The sequence below is a fragment of the Sphaerodactylus townsendi genome, linkage group LG11, assembly GCF_021028975.2.
Source record: "Sphaerodactylus townsendi isolate TG3544 linkage group LG11, MPM_Stown_v2.3, whole genome shotgun sequence".
Taxonomy (NCBI): Eukaryota; Metazoa; Chordata; class Lepidosauria; order Squamata; family Sphaerodactylidae; genus Sphaerodactylus; species Sphaerodactylus townsendi.
The window spans coordinates 55,495,353-55,515,625 of record NC_059435.1 but is presented as its reverse complement, the minus strand read 5'-3'; the positions used below and the strand labels follow the sequence as shown (position 1 = coordinate 55,515,625).

At 42.6% G+C, this 20,273-nt stretch overlaps 1 protein-coding gene across 2 annotated transcripts in view; it reads right to left on the bottom strand.

The window, feature by feature from the left end:
* Nucleotides 1-20,273, bottom strand: part of PLXDC2 (plexin domain containing 2) — a 247,278-nt gene that overhangs the window by 143,953 nt on the left and 83,052 nt on the right. For both annotated transcript variants that reach the window (XM_048510913.1, XM_048510914.1), the window contains one exon: nt 579-790. In XM_048510913.1, the coding sequence (XP_048366870.1) occupies nt 579-790 (212 nt within the window). The remainder of the gene's footprint in view (nt 1-578; nt 791-20,273) is intronic.

The window sequence follows — 20,273 nt, the reverse complement described above, 5'->3', positions numbered from 1 at the left end:
GATCAAATGCTGATCTCTTCTTTCCTAGCAACCACTAGTCTCCCAAGGATGCTTGCCTCCAGAGATGTAGCAAGGGGGGAAAGTGCCTGGTGCATCGGTGCATCCTTCACCCCATTACGGAACACTCCCACCCCACCCCGGAATGCCCCCGCCATGCCTCCACAGGGGCGTGCGCCCGGTGTGTCGCGCACCTTCCTGCTCCCTTGGAGCTACGCCTCTGCCTCAGATGGAGAAGAGCACTGTCTAAAGTATGAGACAGATGGAAATCCTCTATATTAACAAGATTAGTGCTGGAGAACAGATCAGACAATTGAAACATAAGTTTAGTGCCTCTGGGTATGAGAATATGTATTGTTGCATATATTATTTGTATTGTGTACATTTCTGTGATAGACCAATGCAAAGAATGAACACCCATGCTTTGGATTGTTGGCTATCAGCTACATTGTAATCACTGTGATCAAGTCCATTGAAAGAGTACCGTCCCTTAAATCCCTTGGCGTGATTGTAGCATGGTTCTTATTGTCCCGTACATTACAGATATCAAAGCAAACCAAATGAATATAACAGTCCTCTACCTCAATCTGTGTAGCGTTGTCGTGTGTGTCATCAAGGAGCAGATCTGTGAAACCTCCAGGTTCTGAGGAGTCCTGACCCATGCTGGCTCTGTTGGTGTCCACTGGCTTGAGAGACTCTGAGCGCCGTTTCCATCTGTGATTGTATGTGTAGGAATCCACATGTACACTCTCCTCTACTTGTGGGAAGCTCCGAACCATTTCATAAAATGAACCTGTTTGACAAAGAGAGTTTTAAAAGAAGGTTCAAAAGGTAAGATCAAAGAGCTACACTCTCTCATAATTATTTTATAGTGTCTATCAATCTGTATTGAATTTCACAGTGCAACAAACAAGAGAATCTTTGCCAATTTATTACACCAATATATTATGCTCATTATCATTAAGTTTATGTGCCTACTTTAATATTCCTGGACATCTATCAGTGGCAGGTAGATAAATTAGTTTAATCACTTCATAGAGTTTATACAAAAGACAAGGCAAGCCTGATTCAAAAAATTTCTTTCAGCTTACCAGCAGAATTTTTTTTTAAAATTGTTGTTTTTGTTTTGTTATCACTTGGCCTGGAGACATTCAAATTGTTTATGAAACTCCCTTCCGTTTCAAAAAGAGGATCTGCCAAATTTTGGCTTGCAGAAGAAAAACTGGTATAAATATTTCTTGCGTTCCCTGAAGTAAATGCACCATTTGAATCATGGTCTACGCTTTAAAATGAATTGGACCCTGCCTAGAATCTCTTCAGGCACAAGAAGGGAAGTGATTTTTTGCCAACTCCCTTCCTGTGGCAGCACAAAATGGGATTCTGTTTTTGTTGGTAGTATCCATCCCCTAAGCAATAGTTTCTCTCTCACAACTACTAGGCTTCAGTTGTGTAGCCAAAGCAATTGCAGAGGAAGTCTGAGAGGGAAGAGGACATTTTCTTTTACTATAATTCCTCTTAGTCCACATATCTGTCTAGTCTTAATTTTAAATTATCAAACAGTAAGAGATTCTATCAGGACAAAATCTGCCTTTTTGATTACAAACACACATAATTGTATTACTTCATAAATTAATTTAATCAATCTCCAGATAAAATTACCCCTGACTCACAGGAAGAGTTTTGAGGACAGGGTGTCTTTGAAGCATTCATTTTTTGTTAATATATTCAAGATAAGTCCTATTCCACTGTCCTCTCACACACAGCAAGGCTAACATGGGCAGCTCCAGGTTAATTAAAAACTGATGACAGATAACCTTGATTACCTCACTACCTATGCCTCTAAATTATCCCATCTAGTGGCAGGTCTATGTGGCAGATTAATCTTTGGGGAAGGATAGGATTTAAGGACCTGAAATTTACAAAGGAATCTTTTGACTTTAACTATCACATATTCACTATATATTGTGCAAATGGCACTAATTTTATTTTCCATCCTTCAGATGCTATTTTAGAACCAGACATGAGTCATGAAGAAAGCATTCAAGTTTCTACTCTCTGTTCCTCATAAAGATGATAGTTTGGTCAGTTGAGGTGCAGTAGTTGAGAAAGTTGTATTCTTCCGCATTAGAATATAGTCCCAGACGAATATAAGAATTATCATTCATGCCTTTGTCAAAACCATTATTTTGTTAATTATTGAATATGGCACTTTGATATAAGAGCATTTATGCCAAAATGAATTTTAACTTTCAAACAGATGAAGGGAGCAGGGCAAAGGGACCCAGGCAGAGCATTCTACTCTTTTTTCTGTGGTGGAGGAATTTACAATCTACTATCATCTTTATATGGAATAGAGTCATAGATGACTAAATAAACCCTTTATGTTTTTTCTCCCAGTTCTTCAAAACTGTCCATGGAATCCACATGAAACTGAGCTAAGAGAAGGCTTTCGAGGGTTTTTGGGAAGAGGAGTGCCAAGGAACAACTCCGTCAAGCCAGGTTTCCTCCATCCTAGATCTGTGCATTTCAATTTTTTCTGCCTAAGTGTAGTATTTTACATTTATAATTGTTGAAATTCATTTTGTTAGTTTTGGCCCTGCTCTCCAATCTATCCAGGTCATTTTGAATTCTGACCCTGTGCTCTGGGGTATGAACTATCACTCTAATTTGGTGTCATCTGCAAATCTGATTAGCATGCTCTCTACTCCATCAACCAAGTCACTGGCCCTTTCTGCACTGCGGAAAGGGCGCCCCTGCACCGGCAGGAATTCTGCCAGTGGAGGGGTGGGGGCCGTTCACACAGGAGCATGCGAGCGGCCCCCGCAGAGGCCGGCGTGGGAGAGGTGGCTCTACATGGAGCCGCCTCTTCCCCGTCACATCCCGGGCTCACCTGCGTTGTCCTCATTAGCCGCCTGCTGGACTCCTAAGACCTCAGCCCCACGCTGCCCCTCCGACCTCCAGGGGTTGGAGGGACAGCGAGGGAGGGTCTCAGCAGTCCAGTAGAGCGACGCAGGACAATGAGGTGAGTGGGGGGGACGGGGAAAACAGTGTGTTCCCGGCGGTGCCGTTCGCACCGCGCCGGCGGGAACACGCTGTTTTCCAAACAGGTTTTTGGAGGCAGCCTGATGCCGCTCTGGTGGAGGTGGAGGGGAGCCAGTTCGGCGCTGCTGCATTTCAGCAGCGCCGCCTGTGCGAACGGCTCCCTGGGGACGGCGTTTTTGCCATCCCCAGGGTGCCGTATATGGCCCGTGCGGAAAGGGCCATTGATAAAAAAATACTGAATAGCACTGGCCTAGGACAGAACCCTGCAGCACCCCACCAGTCATTTCTCTCCAGGATTAAGGTGAGCCATTGGTAAGCACCCTTTGGTTTGGTCAGTCAACCAATTACAAATTCACCTAACAGTAGCACTTAGTCCACATTTCACTAGCTTGCTTGCAAGAATGTCCTTGGAGGTCTCCCATCCAAATGCTATTGAGGGTCAGGGCTGAGTGTGTGACTGGCCCAAGGTCACCCAGCAAGCTTCAACAGCATGAGTGGGGATTTGAACCTGGGTTTCCCAGGTCACAGTCTGACAGGTCCTAGTCTTAATTGCTGCACCATTCTGGCTCTAGTATTATTAGATCTCTGAAAACAATGGATCTACAACATAATACATAATGATGCTAAACACTGTGATTCCAAACTGCATTAGACTGTTTCTGCAAGATGTCTCTAGTGTAAAGCACAAGGAAGTCTACTGCAGATCATGATACTCAAGCAACGCAATCACGAATGATTTGGATCGGCATTTGTCAAAACAACATATCTGCATTTGTACATAACTATCCCAAAAGCAATGCCATTGCATAGGAAGGAAGAAATAGGCACCAGAATCAAGAGATATTCTTTCTACAACCCCACCTTCTCCTCACTATTATGGTAACTTATTTGGTTTCTTCAATGTGATGGCTGAATGCAGTTAATGACCTCTTCTGATAGGCTTTCAACTTGCATGAAACATTATAAAAGATTTTGCCTGTTATCATCAAAGATATCAGAGGGGTGCTGTGTGGTTTCCAGGCTGTATGGCTGTGTTCTAGCAGCATTCTCTTCTGACGTTTCGCCTGCATCTGTGGCTGGCATCTTCAGAGGATCTGAAGCCTTCGACAATACATAGATATCAGAGTTTGCACTCAATTAGCATTGCTGCATCATTTAATTCAACTGGAAAACCACTAGATATTGTAAGGACGTACAATCATAAGAAAACGTGCAGTACTAACTTGTCTAGCAATTTATATGGTCTACGGCAGAACCGCAATTAAATTTCACATCTATGCTTCCTTAGTACATTGTCAAATGCAAAAGGGTTTTGCTGTTTATGATTCTTTCACTTGCTGCCACAGAAGGGGAAACATTCCAAGAAGCTCCCTAAAGCAAATATTTCACAGCACTGTTTCGGAAGGAGCAAGATTAGCAGCAAGAGGTTTTGATAATGAACATATAATTAAGCCTGTGTTTTGCTCTAATGATTTTAGCAGTTGTCCTTGAGGTTTGCATAAAATTAGAAGTGAAAGTGATTAGGTTTGTGATTTTATTCCTCGCTTATGTTGAATTTAAATTTAAAATTGCGGCTGTTCCATTGGAGAAGACGGTAAGAAGAGGAGCGGAAATGACAATCTCTTAAAGCTCTTGCAACTCTGAGATCAGTCGGAATTAATGAATGGTTTGTCGGCTGCATTCAGGGCCACTTGTGGTTGCAGTTGATCAATTCAGCTCTCTCCAGTCAATGCAATCAATGAGAAGCACTAGAGCAGGATTTGGGAGGGGAATGTGTGCATTATAATTCACTCAGGCCAGACAGGTCTAAAAAGAATACTTCAAAAGAGGGAAAGAAACGGCTGCTAAAGACAAATAATAGCTACCAGCTAGACCTCATTCTGCCTCAGAGGCATTCTGTGCCAAGTTACTTCCTGTAAAGACTTGCACAAAACAATAGGAAACACATTCAACTGTCAAAGAAAAAGGACATTCCGCTTTACTAGATTAAGTTGAAAAGTTTATTTTCTTTATTTTAAAAAAGTTTGTTTTCCACAACTTGGTATAAACTTTGCATCTGTTACCATAACTGTACACCTAACATTTGAAATTAAAAATAATTGAATTATGGTTGCCAACAGCCTAGAGAAAGAAATGTTCTAAGCTTTTAATACAGGCTTAATAGAAAGTTATTTACTAGGTAGGATTGCCATTTGCCTAATGTTGGTGAGGGAGCCCTCACTGACACTTCCTGGTCCCCTGCTGGCACTTAGTGGTACAGAGGAGGAAATGGGGGTGGGGATGGAACAGTGTTTTCTGATGTAGTGATGTCAATTCTTGCTACATAACTAGAAGCAATGTTACCTCGCGGCATTCTAGGATTCACTTAAAACTCTATGGTTTTTCCACAGAGTTTTCAGTGAATTCTAGAGCATTCCTCAATGCAGTGATGTTAAGTTCAGTTATGTAGATGGAAGCATTAGAAGATCATTCAAGTAACTGCCATCCTTGCTAGTCTCCCAAGGGTTGCCAGCCAAACCTATTACCAGAGTTTACCTGTCTATTTCTACATATTAAGATTCTGTTAAAGGGACAGAATTTTTTTCTCTTCAGGTTGTTGACAACCCTAAATTAAACACTGACCTGTCTTAAAATGAATTTGCCCTGATCTATCCATAAGTGCTTTGAAACAGGTCAACAGGTAGATGTTTCTAACTCATGCATGCAAGTGGAGCTGGACCTAAAGGAATATCAAGTGGCACCAATTTTTCTTTGAAGGAAAAGAAGAAGAGTTTGGTTTTATATCCTGCTTTTATTTCTTGTAAGGTAGGTGGAGCTGAGAGAGTTCTGAGAGAACTGTGACTAACATATGAACCCATCAGGCTTCATATGTAGGAGTGGGAAAACAAATCTAGTACACCAGACAAGAGTTCACCACTCAAGTGAAGGAAGGGGGAATCAAACCCAGTTCTCCAGATTAGTGTCCACTGGTCTTAACCACTACACCATATATTCACATTTCCACCACCATCTACTAGTCGCTAGGCAGCATGATTACTATTTTATAACATGGGTCTGCACGTGCACTTATGATTATTATATCTAAAAATGGTCCCTCTAGCTGTCCCTTTAGTCTCAGTTTGATTGACAGCAACTATCAGGCAATGTTATTTAGCTCCATACCATCAACTGTTCTTTCCTTCACATTAAACCTCTATCAGTCAAAGACAGGGCATTTTTTTCTGGCCAGTTAGCAACCTTATGAGTACTATAACTGCTGTAGAGCATATGGATGAACTGAGACCATTGCTTTCAACATGACATAAATCTACTTCAATTAGAGTAGATTTCTTATATGGCCACAATTTTCCTGCAAGAAATAGCAGGAAAAATACAAACAAATCATCATACATATGACAATCAGATATTATGTGCCCAATCTAATACATGGTATGCAAATCAATTTATTCATATCCCACATTTCTGTCCAACAGGGACCCAAGACAGGTTACAAGGAAGTTCTCTCTTCCTCAGTGTTATCCTAACAAAAAACAACAACCCTGTAAGGTAGTATGAAACATGGAACTTAGATTAATGGTCCAACACTGGTTGATCATTGAGTATGTGTTAAGAAATGCTTCATTAAATGTTTATGTGTTTACTTTTAAGTCTTCAGGGCAAAGAAAACTAGATATGTGGGAAATTCAACTGACTACAGAATATCCCATGCGTTCAGCAACTTTAGCATGATATTTCTGGTGTAGTCAGCTTCAGTGCTGATTATTTCTTGAGCCATGCATAGAAATGGAGAATGTTTGTGAGAATGTATAAAGAACAGAAGTAGACCAAAGATCAAGGATATCTGGCCCTAGACAGCCTGTTCTGCTGCAGTTTTAACACATGTGATATGCTTGAATCTCTTTATTTAGTCAGCCTTGTCCTTCCTCCTATGATCAAGACAAGTTAAGGGAAAGCAAACAACCTTGAAACAGCAACAGTTGGAGTCAAGGAGCCTAGCAGAGACCCATAAAAATACAGGAAACATTCTGTACTGAGATAGAACTGGGCTCAGCTATATTCTGGAGACTAAGGGTTAAAGAGCAGGAAACATTAAAAAGCAAGAGCAAAGAAGGAAAAGAGAGCACTCTGCTTTCCATCATCAGTGGAGCTCTCTCCCTAAACAGATCATGCACATAACAAGGTTTGGCCAGTCAGATTGAGAAGACTTTACTAGGATGCTTCTGTGGTTTCAATAGATATTTAATTTATTAGATGGATCACTATATGGAACTCTCCACGTGTTCCCTGTTAAATATGGACCCACAGCCCTTCTCTAAGGTATGATCAATCCTGGGTTAGATTTCAGGGGGCCACAAGGCGCATTTTTTTACCTGACTAGGGCCCTGCACGGGCACTGAGGGGGGGTGTCGGCATAGTTTATGCTGGCGCACCCCCGCGGGACCATTCGCATGGACGGTCCCGCTGGAAGCAGCGGCGGCGGCAGTGCAGCCTTCGCACAGGCTGTGCTGCTCCCAAACGCTCCTTACCTCCGGTCGCCTTCTTTCGCATTGTGGAGGCCAGGGGACACGCCCCCCCTTGCCAGAGCGACGACGCTGGAGAATGAGGCCAGGGGGCGTGTCTCCTGGCCTGCACAACGCGACAGAAGGCGACCGGAGGTAAGGAGCGTTTGGGAGGGCTGGGAGAGAAACGCCGGCTTCCACCCGGTGCCATTTGCATGGCACCAAATGGAAGCCGGCGTTTCCAAAATACCTCGCTCCCTGAGCAAGATTCAAAAACACCGTTTGGGCGGGCGCCGGGCGCCGCTGCAGTGATTTGGCAGCGGCGCCTGTGCGAGCAGTCCCCGCCAAAACGCTGTTTTACCGGCCTGCCACCACTGCTTTTGGCCCGTGCGGAAAGGGCCTAGGTTAGGTTGAGAAAGAATGGTTAAGCAAAAATGACCAAGTGAGTTTCCAAGTTTCCTATCTGAAATTCTATCTACTACAACATCTTCACAGCCATTCACAGCTTACTGGAGAATTTAAGTATAACCAGGAAGACACAGGTGCAATTACCACATTTAACATTTGATGTACAATCTGTGAGTTGTTTTAGACTCAGAAGCACTTCTGCTAAATTCATCACACTGTGCATCCCAAATCACATTCTTTTACATATGTAAATAAGAGCATGAACAGAGAGGAAAGTGGCACACCCTTTGTAATGTGGAATGTTACAGCAGCCTAAGAGAATGATCTGCTGTTTTGGTATATGAGGAAAATTAAGTGTACAAATACGAACAATTCGGTGCTTAGAAGAACAACATCGGCTGGCCATTTGTTTAAATCCTAAAAGTATAAACCATTCATTCGCTCTTGGGCAGCCACTTTTAAATGGGCTACATTTTCTAAATAGTGCGGAGAGGAACAATAGCACACATTTAGGGACTGTAATAAAATCAGTAACTTAAAGAACGCTGCCACTTATAGCTTCAAGGGATAGCACTTCTCACAGTTTTCACTTTACCAAGTTCGTTCTCCAATAACAGGAACCGCTCTCAGCAAAAGGAACACTGAATAAATTGGGAGAACTTTTGACAGCTGACATGGCTCTCCTTATGGGCTTGAGCTCTTTTTGCATGGCTGTGCAAAAGTAAAATAAAATAAAATGGAAAGAGAAATGCTCAAAGATTGATTGCAAAGGGATGTAATGTAGAAACAAAATTGTTTTAGCCGGTGCTGAGAGCACAGTTACAAAAATTAAATCCAAAACATTTTTTTTACAAAGTCAGTAATAAGGTATTTCATTCTGTCTCTGCTGCCATGTCCCTCGCTCCCTCTTTTATTGCCTCTGAGCCTGCTGCCACTTTCTCAAGCCCCAGAATAGGGATGGGAGGTCTCAGTCAAGCTCTTTTAGCTCCATTCAGTCTGGTCAGAATGCTGCTTAACAGAGCGATGCCTTGCTCTCTCTCTCACCAATGTGTTACAGCATGCTTCCTTCTCTCTGGCTGGCCGTTCCTTCTCTATTTTTCTAACTCCACCTCTGTCACCAGGTGCCCTTTTCTTCCTTCCATGTTCTACTGACACCTTCCTTGCCCTCCTTTAAACCTATCTCCCACCGACCCCAAGAGGCTGAGTGTCTTGGTTGGGCCTGCCCTTTCTTCCTTGGCCTGGCAACCTGATACCTCTGGCCCTGTGAGGCTTGGAAGAGGAGGCTGGATTGGGATGTGTCCATGCCCTTGTCAGGCACTGCTGTGAGCCAGGAACTTCATCTGAGCCCGCCAGCATCCTGCCCTGGCCATGTCTCAGTCCTGCTGCCTTGTCCAACAGCCTGGAATTCAGGGGGAGGCTGCTGGCAGTAGGTCTGGGGTCAAGCCTGGCTCCTGAATCAGGCTGCTGTCTAGCAGCAGCACTCCTTCCCTTATCACTATTAGAAATGCAGGGGATGAAGGGAGGAGTCATCTATGGGACTGGGGCTGGGAGGTCAGGGCACGAGTACATGGCCAGATACAAAGGTAACCCACATTTTATGAGCCATATTTGCCTATTTTGGAATAATATATTCTGCCTTTGCAGAATAAATCAGAGGAAAGTTGCATTTTGAACACAACAGATTCTTCTGCATTTAAGTATACAATATTTATTAATCAAAGACATTACAGTATCCACACAAAAATTTTAATCTGAAAAAACACTTTCAAACCAGACTGATTGGGCATCTAGCATGCTTTCAAAAGTGTGCACAAACTGACTGAAACTGGGTTGCTTTTTATGAACTCATAATGTTGAAATGGGTAAAAAGCAGCAATAAAGTAAGACATAACACTGTAAAAGTCTTCCCTCTCGTTGCCCTATTGGTTTTTAGTGCATTTTTTATTCTGCCCTATCTTCAAGGAGCTCAAGGAGGTATACATAGTCTTCCCATTCCCATTTTGTTCTCACAACAGGCTGAGAGTGGCAGGTCCAAGATCAACAAGTAAGTTCCTTGGTAAGTATGGATTTACATCCAGGTCTCCCTGATCCAGTATTCTAACCACTCCATGACACCACCCTGCTCACCCACTCTCTAGATATTAAGATTTAGACATTGTCTAGCCACTCACATGTTACCTGTAAAAATAAAACCATAAGTGGCATTTTCATTGCGCTGAATCCTCCACCCTCATCAAATATTTCTTCACTTACAAAGAGTACAATATTCTGCACTGCTCTTGCTATATTCTTATATCACGATTTTTCTGTTTCTTCCCCTGAATTTTAGCAATATCACAATTAACAGCTTGACACTATGCATATCCATGCAAACTAGCTTGAAATATGATCCAGAGCAACATTGTTAAACATACCAAGAGTCAACTCAGATGTACTGCCAATGTAACAGCATTTGTATGGGAATCATTGCACTGTGGCACGTTTTATGTACACATCCAGTCATCTAGCCACTGTTAAAACACTTTTGGAAAAGTTCAAGTCAGTTTGCAATAGACAATAATAAACAATGATTAAGAAAACAGTACATACAGTACACTCACACTATCTGCAATAGAATTATAGCAACAGACCAGAAAATATGACAGCATGTCAACAGGATAAAGAAAATTCAGTTAAATGCCAATTTAGAAAGAATGTCTTTCATCCCTTGGGAACATGTGAAAAAGAAATAGCATTCCTTGGGGGGTTTTTTCCCTGAAGAGAATCCCAAGAGGGTCAGAGCTGCAATTGAGACATGTACACCCCACCCCTTTGACTTTACTTGATGGGGAGATGGCACTGCCAAAATTGTCTACTGCCTACATTTCAGTTGGCAAATGAGCTCATATATGGAAAGTAGATCCTTCAGTTATGCAGATCCCAGACCATCGAGAGCTTTAAAGATGAGTACCAGTAATTTAAATACTACCTGGATGCAAATCAGTAAGTAGGGCCACTGATTCAGAACCAACTGAGTTTGTTTATCTCCTTCCAATTCAAACAAGTTGTGGGCTGTTGAATTCTGCAGTATGGTCCACTTAGCCCATGTTACAGTTGTCAAGCCCAGAAATGAACAAAAGCGTGAATCAACCTGGACCAGCAGGAATGTCACCAAGAGGATCTCTGGACAACTGGAGAATGAAAGATGTATTCCTGGCTCCTGTTCCATCTGCTTTTCAAAAAGTAGGCCTTGGCCAACTAGTACATTCAAGCTGTTAACCTGATCAGAGAAAATCAAGAAACACCATCTAAACAGAACACTTATACCTCTTGGGAAGAAATGCATTTTTTTTTCCTTTGGAGATATGAACTGAGCAAAACCTCCCTTTTTGTTTTTCAAAGTATTTCTCCTGTCAGAGAACAGGTGTGTGTGTGTGTGGGGGGGGTCAATTCAATTGCTTTTCAGCCTCATCTCAGCCACCCCTTTAGAAATGCTAAATGGTCTGTATGCATGCTTGCCATCAAGCACAGCTGACTTATGCTGACCCTGTAGTGTTTTCAAGGTGAGAGATGTTCAAAGGTGGTTTGCCACTGCCTGCTTCTGTGTGAGCTGAGAGAGTTCTGAGAGAACTATGACTGACTCAGTAGGCTTCATGTGAAGGAGTGGGGAATCAAGCCCAGTTCTCAAGATTAGAGTCCACTATTCTTAACCACTACACCACGCTGAGCAAAACTGTTCAGCATGTGTGTCAAGGGGGTTGCCTGACAGTGAGATGGCTGTTGCCCCTTCTTCCCAAAGTTAGATATGTGATATCAAACGAACAGAAATTAGGAGGAATTAAGTGCCAGAAAGACTTCAGGAAAAATTCCTGGCAAGTTCAGGAAGTTTCTTGGAACTTGCCTAACATGGTCAGTGAGAAGAGAAAGAGAGATGATAAAATTACTGGAACAATGGAGGAGGTTCTTTTTGGTGCTGATTTTATCAAGGCAGACAGAACTCTTATCTTAGGTATCTGGGAGGTAGCCCAGAGTGATCATCTGCACATCTAAGCAAAAGCTTCAAGATATGAAAACAAAAGCTTCAAGATAATGGAAACATTAGTAGAACATCTTTAACTTTCTCAGCAAGGATCCTGGGTTATATTTATCATCTACTTGGGCATATATAGAGGGAGAGACAGAGTAATTGTGTTTTCCCCTTCCTTTTGAATTCCTTGCTTTGTCTGATTCTTTTCAGGCAGTACGCTTGTGGACATTTTCTTTTTTAATAAATGTTTTACAATTTTTGATGCTAGCAGTGATTCTCTACCACATAGACCTCACAATCTAAAGAACACTATTTTAAAAGGAGCGCAAAAGGAAGGGAAGGGCCAATCAGTTGGCAAGTGGCTACTTCCCCAGTGGCACAAAAGTGTATGTACTTCCCCAGTGGCCATCTTTGTGGTTACCAGATGATGGATAGTGGGAAATACAGAAGCAAGGCCTCACCACTGGGAAAGGAAGCTGGGAGTTCTGGTCCTGCCAGTGGGCAATTCCTACAAAGGCCAGGTACTGCCAGCAATTGAATAGAGAGAAAAGGTGTTGGGAAAACCTCAGAAGACTCAGTGGAATATGGCCTGCAGGTCACAGCTGTTCCACCATACTTATCGGCATCACCTTGTTATTGTCTGGATTCAGTATGCTTGCTTACCTCATCCTCTTCCTCACAGCTTCAGCAAAGACTCAACAGTTCATGAGAAGTTTACATTCTGGGATTAGGTGGATCACTATGTCTCAGAGGACAGATCATCCTAATATTTCCTTCATTACCATATTTGAAGTACATGTAGAACAAGCTTACAATGGGGTTATTTCCAAGTCAACATCAACCCTGACTTAGAGGCTGATGATTCTACAAATGCTTCTGTCCTATTAATTCCAAAGGGGCTTTCTTATGCACAAAACTGCAGTCCTTTACAGGTACAAATTGCTAATTTTTACTACAGGATACTTATTAACACATTTTAATATCATACATCTCAACTGGCCCGCATTAGGAATCCACCCTATAGCTAAATAGCTTCCACAATGACAAAGCGACACACAGCTATATTTACAACAGGGGGTTCTAACAAACACTTTTTTTCCAATTGTGAAAAAGTCTTCTAATCTACATTTATCATGGTGACAGCCTACATTTAGAAAACTGGGGATAATTAGCAGATAGGAAATTGACTGTTCAATTGAACGCCTTCTGAACCTTCGGTTTGGGAACTGCTTGCCATTTAATAAAAAAGTGGAACCATCTAATCTTCCATTTAAATGCAAATTCTCACTCTCCTCTCATTCTTCAGGAGTTTTTCCACAGAATGCTAACTCCACCTTATTTAAACACATTAGATGCACAGTTTAGTTTGTGCTCTCCCCCACCCCAGTCAATTACTGCATTATAAACACTTCTGCAAAATCAAGCATCTACTTTTAATGGAGTTTCATATACAGAATGGGTATGTCAGCTTCTCTGCTTGGAATCCAGCCTGGGCTAGTTTCCTTAAAGCCAACACAAAACAGTGCCACCCAAGAAGGGAGGTACACTTCTTTGTGATTCCATTTTAGAACATGTGGCAGCTTTTAAGAAGCCAGAACACTTCATTTTCCTAACTAAAGTGACAGATGGGTAAGATAAAAGCCTATTGCCATTAATCAAATCTTTTGTCGATGCACTACAACTGAATGTAAAAGAATGAGGGTGATTATTTTCCCACAACTGGGATAAGCCTTTTTATACACATAATCTAGTGGAGGATACATAGGTGGACAATATACAATAGAAAGAAAAGGAACATAGGCACTCTGTGTGAACATTCCTTCTTTTCAGTGTATGGAGGACATCCTGAAACAAGTTGCTCCTACCATCCTCTTCTAGAGGACAGTTTCTTCAAGTTGAGGGAGGGTTCTCTAGTTGGGTTCTTGGAAAAATAGAAAGGGAAAAAAAATTCCCTGAACTATCAATAAACTATACTGTAGGACCAACCTGGACTAACCAGAAACAAATTGAATTCCTGTTTTTAGAGTTTTTTGTTTGTAGAGTTTTTAAAAATATATTATTCATTCAGTAAGTCATCCCCAAGGTCCTCCATCCATTCAGAATACTGAATACTTAGAATGAGTAACAACCTTTCTCAAAGGCCCTTTCAGCATGGACCAATAAACGTGGGTTGCAGCTGGGGTATGAGCCTGGTGCAGCTGTGGGCTGCCCCGGCTCTCTGTGGGCAGCCCCGGAGCTAAGTGGGCCACCAATATGCCTTCGCACAGAGCTGTGTCAGGTTTTTTTGTACCTACTTCCCATCAATGTGGAGCTATCAGGCACACTGTGCCATCAACAGGCAGGCACAGATGCACCCCCAGAGACTTGCTGATACCAGAGGTGCCTGCCTCTGCAGATGTGAGCTGGGAGGTAAAGAAATGGGAAAGCGCAGCCGCATAATGCTCCTCCTGCCCAGCCATATGCTCGGTCGTGGCTGCGAGGCGCGTTAAAATGAAAGAATCGCAGATAGTGTGATTCTTGAAAAACCCGGAGGGGGGGGGGAAATGTGAAGCAGACTCGCATTAGGAGTGGGAGGATCCCTGTGAATTCCCCCCCCAGGTTTTATCTTATCCATAACCTGTGTTTGTTGTCCATGAGGAAAGGGCCTAAATGAAGGAGCACTGCCCCAATTTCAGGTGGGATCTATTGAATGGAAGAAGAAGAAGAGGGGCAAAAATCTAAATTATGAAGTGCCCTTTTCCCTACCTTGTCATACCCTTCCCCTTACTTCAACAAGTCTGGGTGACTGTTTAACAAATTCATTCAGTGTGAGTCCAGCTGGCATGCACATCAGAAATGGAAGGCTTCCCACTTAGTGAGTGGGCAATTCGACAGTTGGACGGAGGTGAGCCCATGTCCCCTAAATACTTTCTCAGCTCCCAAGCCATTACAGAAGACTTTCCTGCAATTAGAGGATTCTCCATGGGAGAATAAAAGTGACTCTTAACTGAAACATTTGGTTATATCAGAAGAATGCGGCCCTGAAAAATTCCTGTCCTATTTCCTGAGCTTCTCATGCTTTCTGCCTCATTGAGGGAGAAGCCGTGCAACAAGATTCAGCAGGAGGAGCTGCTGGCAGACCCTGACCTCTCTGGGGAGAACTGGGTACCATTCCCAACATCTGACAGCTCTTGATACCATCCAAGAGGCTTGAAGGAATTTTTGGCCATGCCTCTGGAAGTGCGGACATGTTTGGACAGCTGAGAAAGGGCGTGGCACATGTTCCCAGAGGCGTTGTTTCTCCCTTCAGAGAAAAAAGGCAGAAGAATTAAGTTTCTGGGTATGCCGTTCATGGGACAACATCTTGGAACTAAGTGTGGAACGTCGATTAGCTTATTGTGGAAATAAAGAATTTATGGCCGTTTCTGCACGGCGAAACGCCGGGTCGGGCGCTTGATGCCGCACTGATGAGCTGGGACCGGCCCGCGACGGACGCATCCTGGAATTGTCGTGGGCAGCCGGCGCCATTGAGCTGGCGCTCGCTTCAGCCTCGGGAGATTCCTGCTCTCACCGCTACCGGAGTTCCGGGCACAAGGTAAGTGCCGGTGGAGGCGGAAGCCGCCGCTCGCCGCAGCTGTTATCAGCGGCAAGCTTCCCAAAAGAGCTTCCCAGCCTGTGAAAATTCAGCTTCAGGCCGGGCGGTAGCGCCAGGCTGCTGCTGCAGCCGCTACCGCGCGGTATCGGTGGCCTGAGACGGGCGCTTGTCAGCTCCAGGTCGCCATTTAATGCCCATGTGGAAACGGCCTATATGTCTCATAACATAATTTCACCAGTAATTGCAAGAGTCTTTTAGTATTGCCTTTGAGCACCCAAATCAAGTAGTTAGAAACATTTAAAGTCTTGATAGGAGAGTATTATTAACAATGACATGAATACTATTACAATATCATGCTACCCATTTGTACTTGTGACACCATAGCAACCTGCCAACATGTTTTTTTTCTCACAGAGCAGGGGGACTAGGAACTTGATCGAGTGGTTGCTAGGAGTGTGACCGGTCCAGCAGTGATCCCTTTTTATCTAACATGTCAAAGCTGACAGGCAGAGAGTAGATATAAGGATGCATCTCAGCAAATCTCCTGCTTCCATGGCACAACAGAAGCTCCCACTCCACGCCTTCTTTCTTTTGTAATTGTGTAGAACTCTTGTGGGGCTTTCCACCCTGATCCAACCAACACTCTTCAATCTGAAGTTTTCTGATTCCGATAACTGTTTTCTTCCCTTTCCCTGCTGATTGGACACCTCCATCAGAATGCCTGCTGTGTTCAGTTTCCGTCTGATCTTACACTGATTCACAAGGCTAAGCTGTGAGGGCAGACAATGTGACTTAGGCAGCCCACCAAATAAAATTTAAAGGGTTTTTTCCTCCTTGAACAGAATACTGAGACGTGGAAATACAATCTAGCACAATTATGTGATAAAATCCTTTCCAGAGCAGGAGAAAATCTAGAGATTAAGCCAGGTTTCCTCAGTTTGAACCTAAATAACAGATTACTGAAGTAATTTTAGACCTCAACTCAAACATGCACTAGGTATAGTGGTGTCAGCCTTTACATTGTCAAATTCCTTGTTTCGTAGCCCTACTTTAGGAAAAATTTTAGCATATATATCAATATATCTATTTAGGGAGCGTTAATTTTGGGGCTGTATATTCAACATGTATATTAATATTAACATTACCATTTTTAACATGTGGTACCTATACCCAAGGAAGTTATTTTGTACAATAAATGATACCAAATGTACCATTCAGCTTTATTTTGACTACAAGTATTTTAGTTTGAATACCCCAAGCTTTTAAAATGTTTTTGAATAGATCTGTTAAACTTTTCTTACTAGTGTAGCAACTTAAGACTTTTTTATTGTTATATAATCAGTATGAACCATTCAGCTAACTTGTCTCTCCTAAAGGCAAGATGCTTTATATATTTTATTTAGGCCCCACTTTGCTCTCCAATGGGGACTCAAAGTGGTTTACCTCATCATTCTCCCATCCTCTGTCTTATTTTCACTGTCAGGTAGGTTAGGTGGAAAAAGTGTGACCTGACCAAGGTCAAGGAGAAAATTTCAATAAAGTGTGCAAAGTAGTACTAGAGAGCAGGACCTCAGTCTTTCAGTACCTCATCTATCCCATTCCTACATTCTAACCACTACACCCCAATGTCTCTATGCTGTCTGATCACTATTTCAACTTCTAAAAATGAAGTTGGAAACATTGACCCAGACAGTATGTAACATTTAAAAGGCTGTTGAAGCCAATATACACAATCCAAAGAGGCTTGCAACAGGATAATTCTACTGGTGGGATTTCTTCCTTCGGTCATGTTGAAATTATTTTCTGTTTCAACAAGTGATAGTAATAACTACCATGAAGTTACTGCTCTTAGTACTGTAGCCACAGCAGCATAATAAGAAAAATGACAAATGATTATCAGCAAGGTCTGGCAGCATAATACAGGAATCCCACTGGAATAACAATATTAAAACGACTGTCACAAGTTTTAATGCTGGGAAAACAAAGATCCTTTAAAAACACATCTAATCCTTCTGAACATATTAAGACATGAATGAGTGCCTCATCTAGCCAAATTCAGCCCACTAACTACAAGCTAGAGTATGTCAGATTCTAGACAAGTCTCCTCTTTGTAATGCCAGGAAGTTTGGCGCCAGGGTTACCAGACATGGCTACTTCATTATGTCTAATTGTGTGTGGGGGGTGGAATCCTGTGTTCACACTTGCTTAAAATGACCTGGTTTTTTTCTTTTAAAAATTCTGTTAGTAATCTCCTACAGTGACTGCTTTGTCCAGCCCCATTATAAATTTTAAATACCCTAAAATCAAGTGGGGTGGGACTGAAGTAGTGACTGATATTTGGAGTTTAAAGTGAACAACACTATTCTCAAAGCATGGAGATGGAGTCACTTTCAGAGTCTGAACATTTTCCTTCCTATTTGTAATAGTCGAAAAAGATTGCACATGATTTTGCAGTTTGCATGTTAATTTAGCAGAAAAGAATTCGGTTAGGAAGTGGTCTGTGTCTTTGTTAGAGCGATGAAATTAGTCTTTGGGGACTTCTTCACTCTAATTCTTTCCCCCAAAGTTTGCATTTGTAACAAGCACAGAGCAATGCTGATCTGACAGACATTTCCATCCCTGCCAAATAAGAATGTGGCCAACAGACCTCTTTCTCATCTTCTCCAGCTTCACTTGAAGCCATCAGCGGACTGTAAAGACAGAATGCATGTAAAACAGGATGGCAGTCTTCTGCCTGGAATGATCTTTTTCACCATGGCTACAGCCTACAGACTGGCTGACAGCCCATCTTCAACCTCAGAAGCCACAGTAGGGTTTGGAAGGAAACTCCACATTTTGTGGTATGGAGTTGATTCTGTAATGATCTAATTTGTTGAGTGTTCTGTGCAAATACAGTTAGCCTTGTGGGCAGAGTGCCGTTTTGAACAGAACCTGAATTTAGAAATCACAGAATAGGCCTTTTTGAAAATAAGAAAACTATCTCCGGATGATTCTGCACAGGCAAAATATAATGGGTTAGGGGTGTGAAAAAAGCATTATGGGGGAGAAGTTCCCACAGAACCGGCCCCCCAAATGCTTCTAACCCATTTTATTTTGCTGAACTCGGGTTCAATGAAAGTCACTAAATTAGCAATTTTTTCCCTTTAACCTGGATTTCTCACATTTCCTGCTTACCCGTGTGAACTACGGCAAGCAGGAAGTGTTCTGTTCTCTCCCCCACCCCATTCTGTCCACCATTATGGTAGATTCTGTAGGCAGCCGCCATTAGTATGTTTGTGGGGGGGGGATTATTGTGGGGGATTCTCAAGTGGGAGGATTCTCAGATGCATGTTTCACGGGGAAACAAAGAGTTTTCTGTGCAAAATAACCTGTATCCTATTGCCAGGCTCCCAGCAAGTCTGGACGGACCCTGGTCCCACCATGCAAATTGTGAGACAGGCAACCCTATGACTAAAATTGGTAAGTGTGTGTAAGAAGGCTAATAAAATATGTTCAGACCAATAAGGTCTTATTTGTAAGGCTATACTTACCAAAATCTTTCAACAATTCTATTAAAATAGCAACAATGTTTTGTATAGTCAATGATCAACACAAGAAAGACAACAATTACAAAACAAATTACAAAAAAAACCAGAACAACCCCCCCGCCCCCCCCATTACACTCTATTGAAATACAGTTACACTTCATGGTCTTTCTTGCACTCAGAATATCATTCTCTCTCTCTCTCTCTCTCTCTCTCTCTCTCTCTCTCTCTCTCTGTTTGTGTGTATTTAAAGCACCTTCAAGTTGCAGCTGACTTATGACCACAGCTTTCAGGGCAAATGATTAATTAGAGGAAGTTTGCCACTACCTTTTTCTTCAGAATCTTCCTTGTTGGTCTTCCTTCCAGGTACCGACCATGCTTAATTTCTGACATCTGACAAGTTCAGGCTACAACCATGCCACCTTCCCTCAGGATAGTTTATATTAAATCTATTTCCCATTATACTTTCATCTTCCCCTTCTCCAAGGCGCTCGAGATACTTGGCTCTTCACAAAGTTATCCGAAGTATTTCTGCTTCACACTGAAACCCATAAATATTTTCCCACTTACACGTTAACACTTGAAACAAAAAATGCAAAAGTGCCTAAGCAAAGAAGTAGACATTGGGGAGCCCCATCCAAGGAACCAGGCAGCTGGCTGTGGTGCTGCAGCTGCACAGTGCGGCCGCTCCTACAGAGGCTTCCCGGTGGTGTAGAAAGCCAGGTAATGTCAGTATCTCCCCCCACCATACCCCTGGTCCGCCTCTGCTACATTGATTGCAGTGTCAGGGAAAGTGGTGGCCTCTTGCCAGCAGAGTCACCCCTCTGCCAGGGCAAGTGCCCCAGAGAAGTCCCACCCCCTTTGGATGGGGCTGTAAAGATTCATACAAATTCTTCTTTGGGGAAGAAGAGGCAGACTTGTGGTTGAGCAAAGTCCAATTCTGGTTCAAAGGAAACTTCCTAAGTTCTTTGCTTCCTCCTAAAATAATTTTATTTTATCTACTTGGCTCAGCAATGTTTTTTTTGGCCAGATCTAAGATCCTAAGATCAGTGCTAGCAGAAATGTCTGTCCTTACAAACTCTTACATTCTCAAATATTCCTTTAACTGACCTACAGTGAGTTGGCATTCTAAAGCTCAAGTATCTGTTGAGTTGGTGGCAATAATCAATGAAAGAAATAAGTCTACTCAATCCAGCTACTTTGATTAAATTTTGCGCACCAGC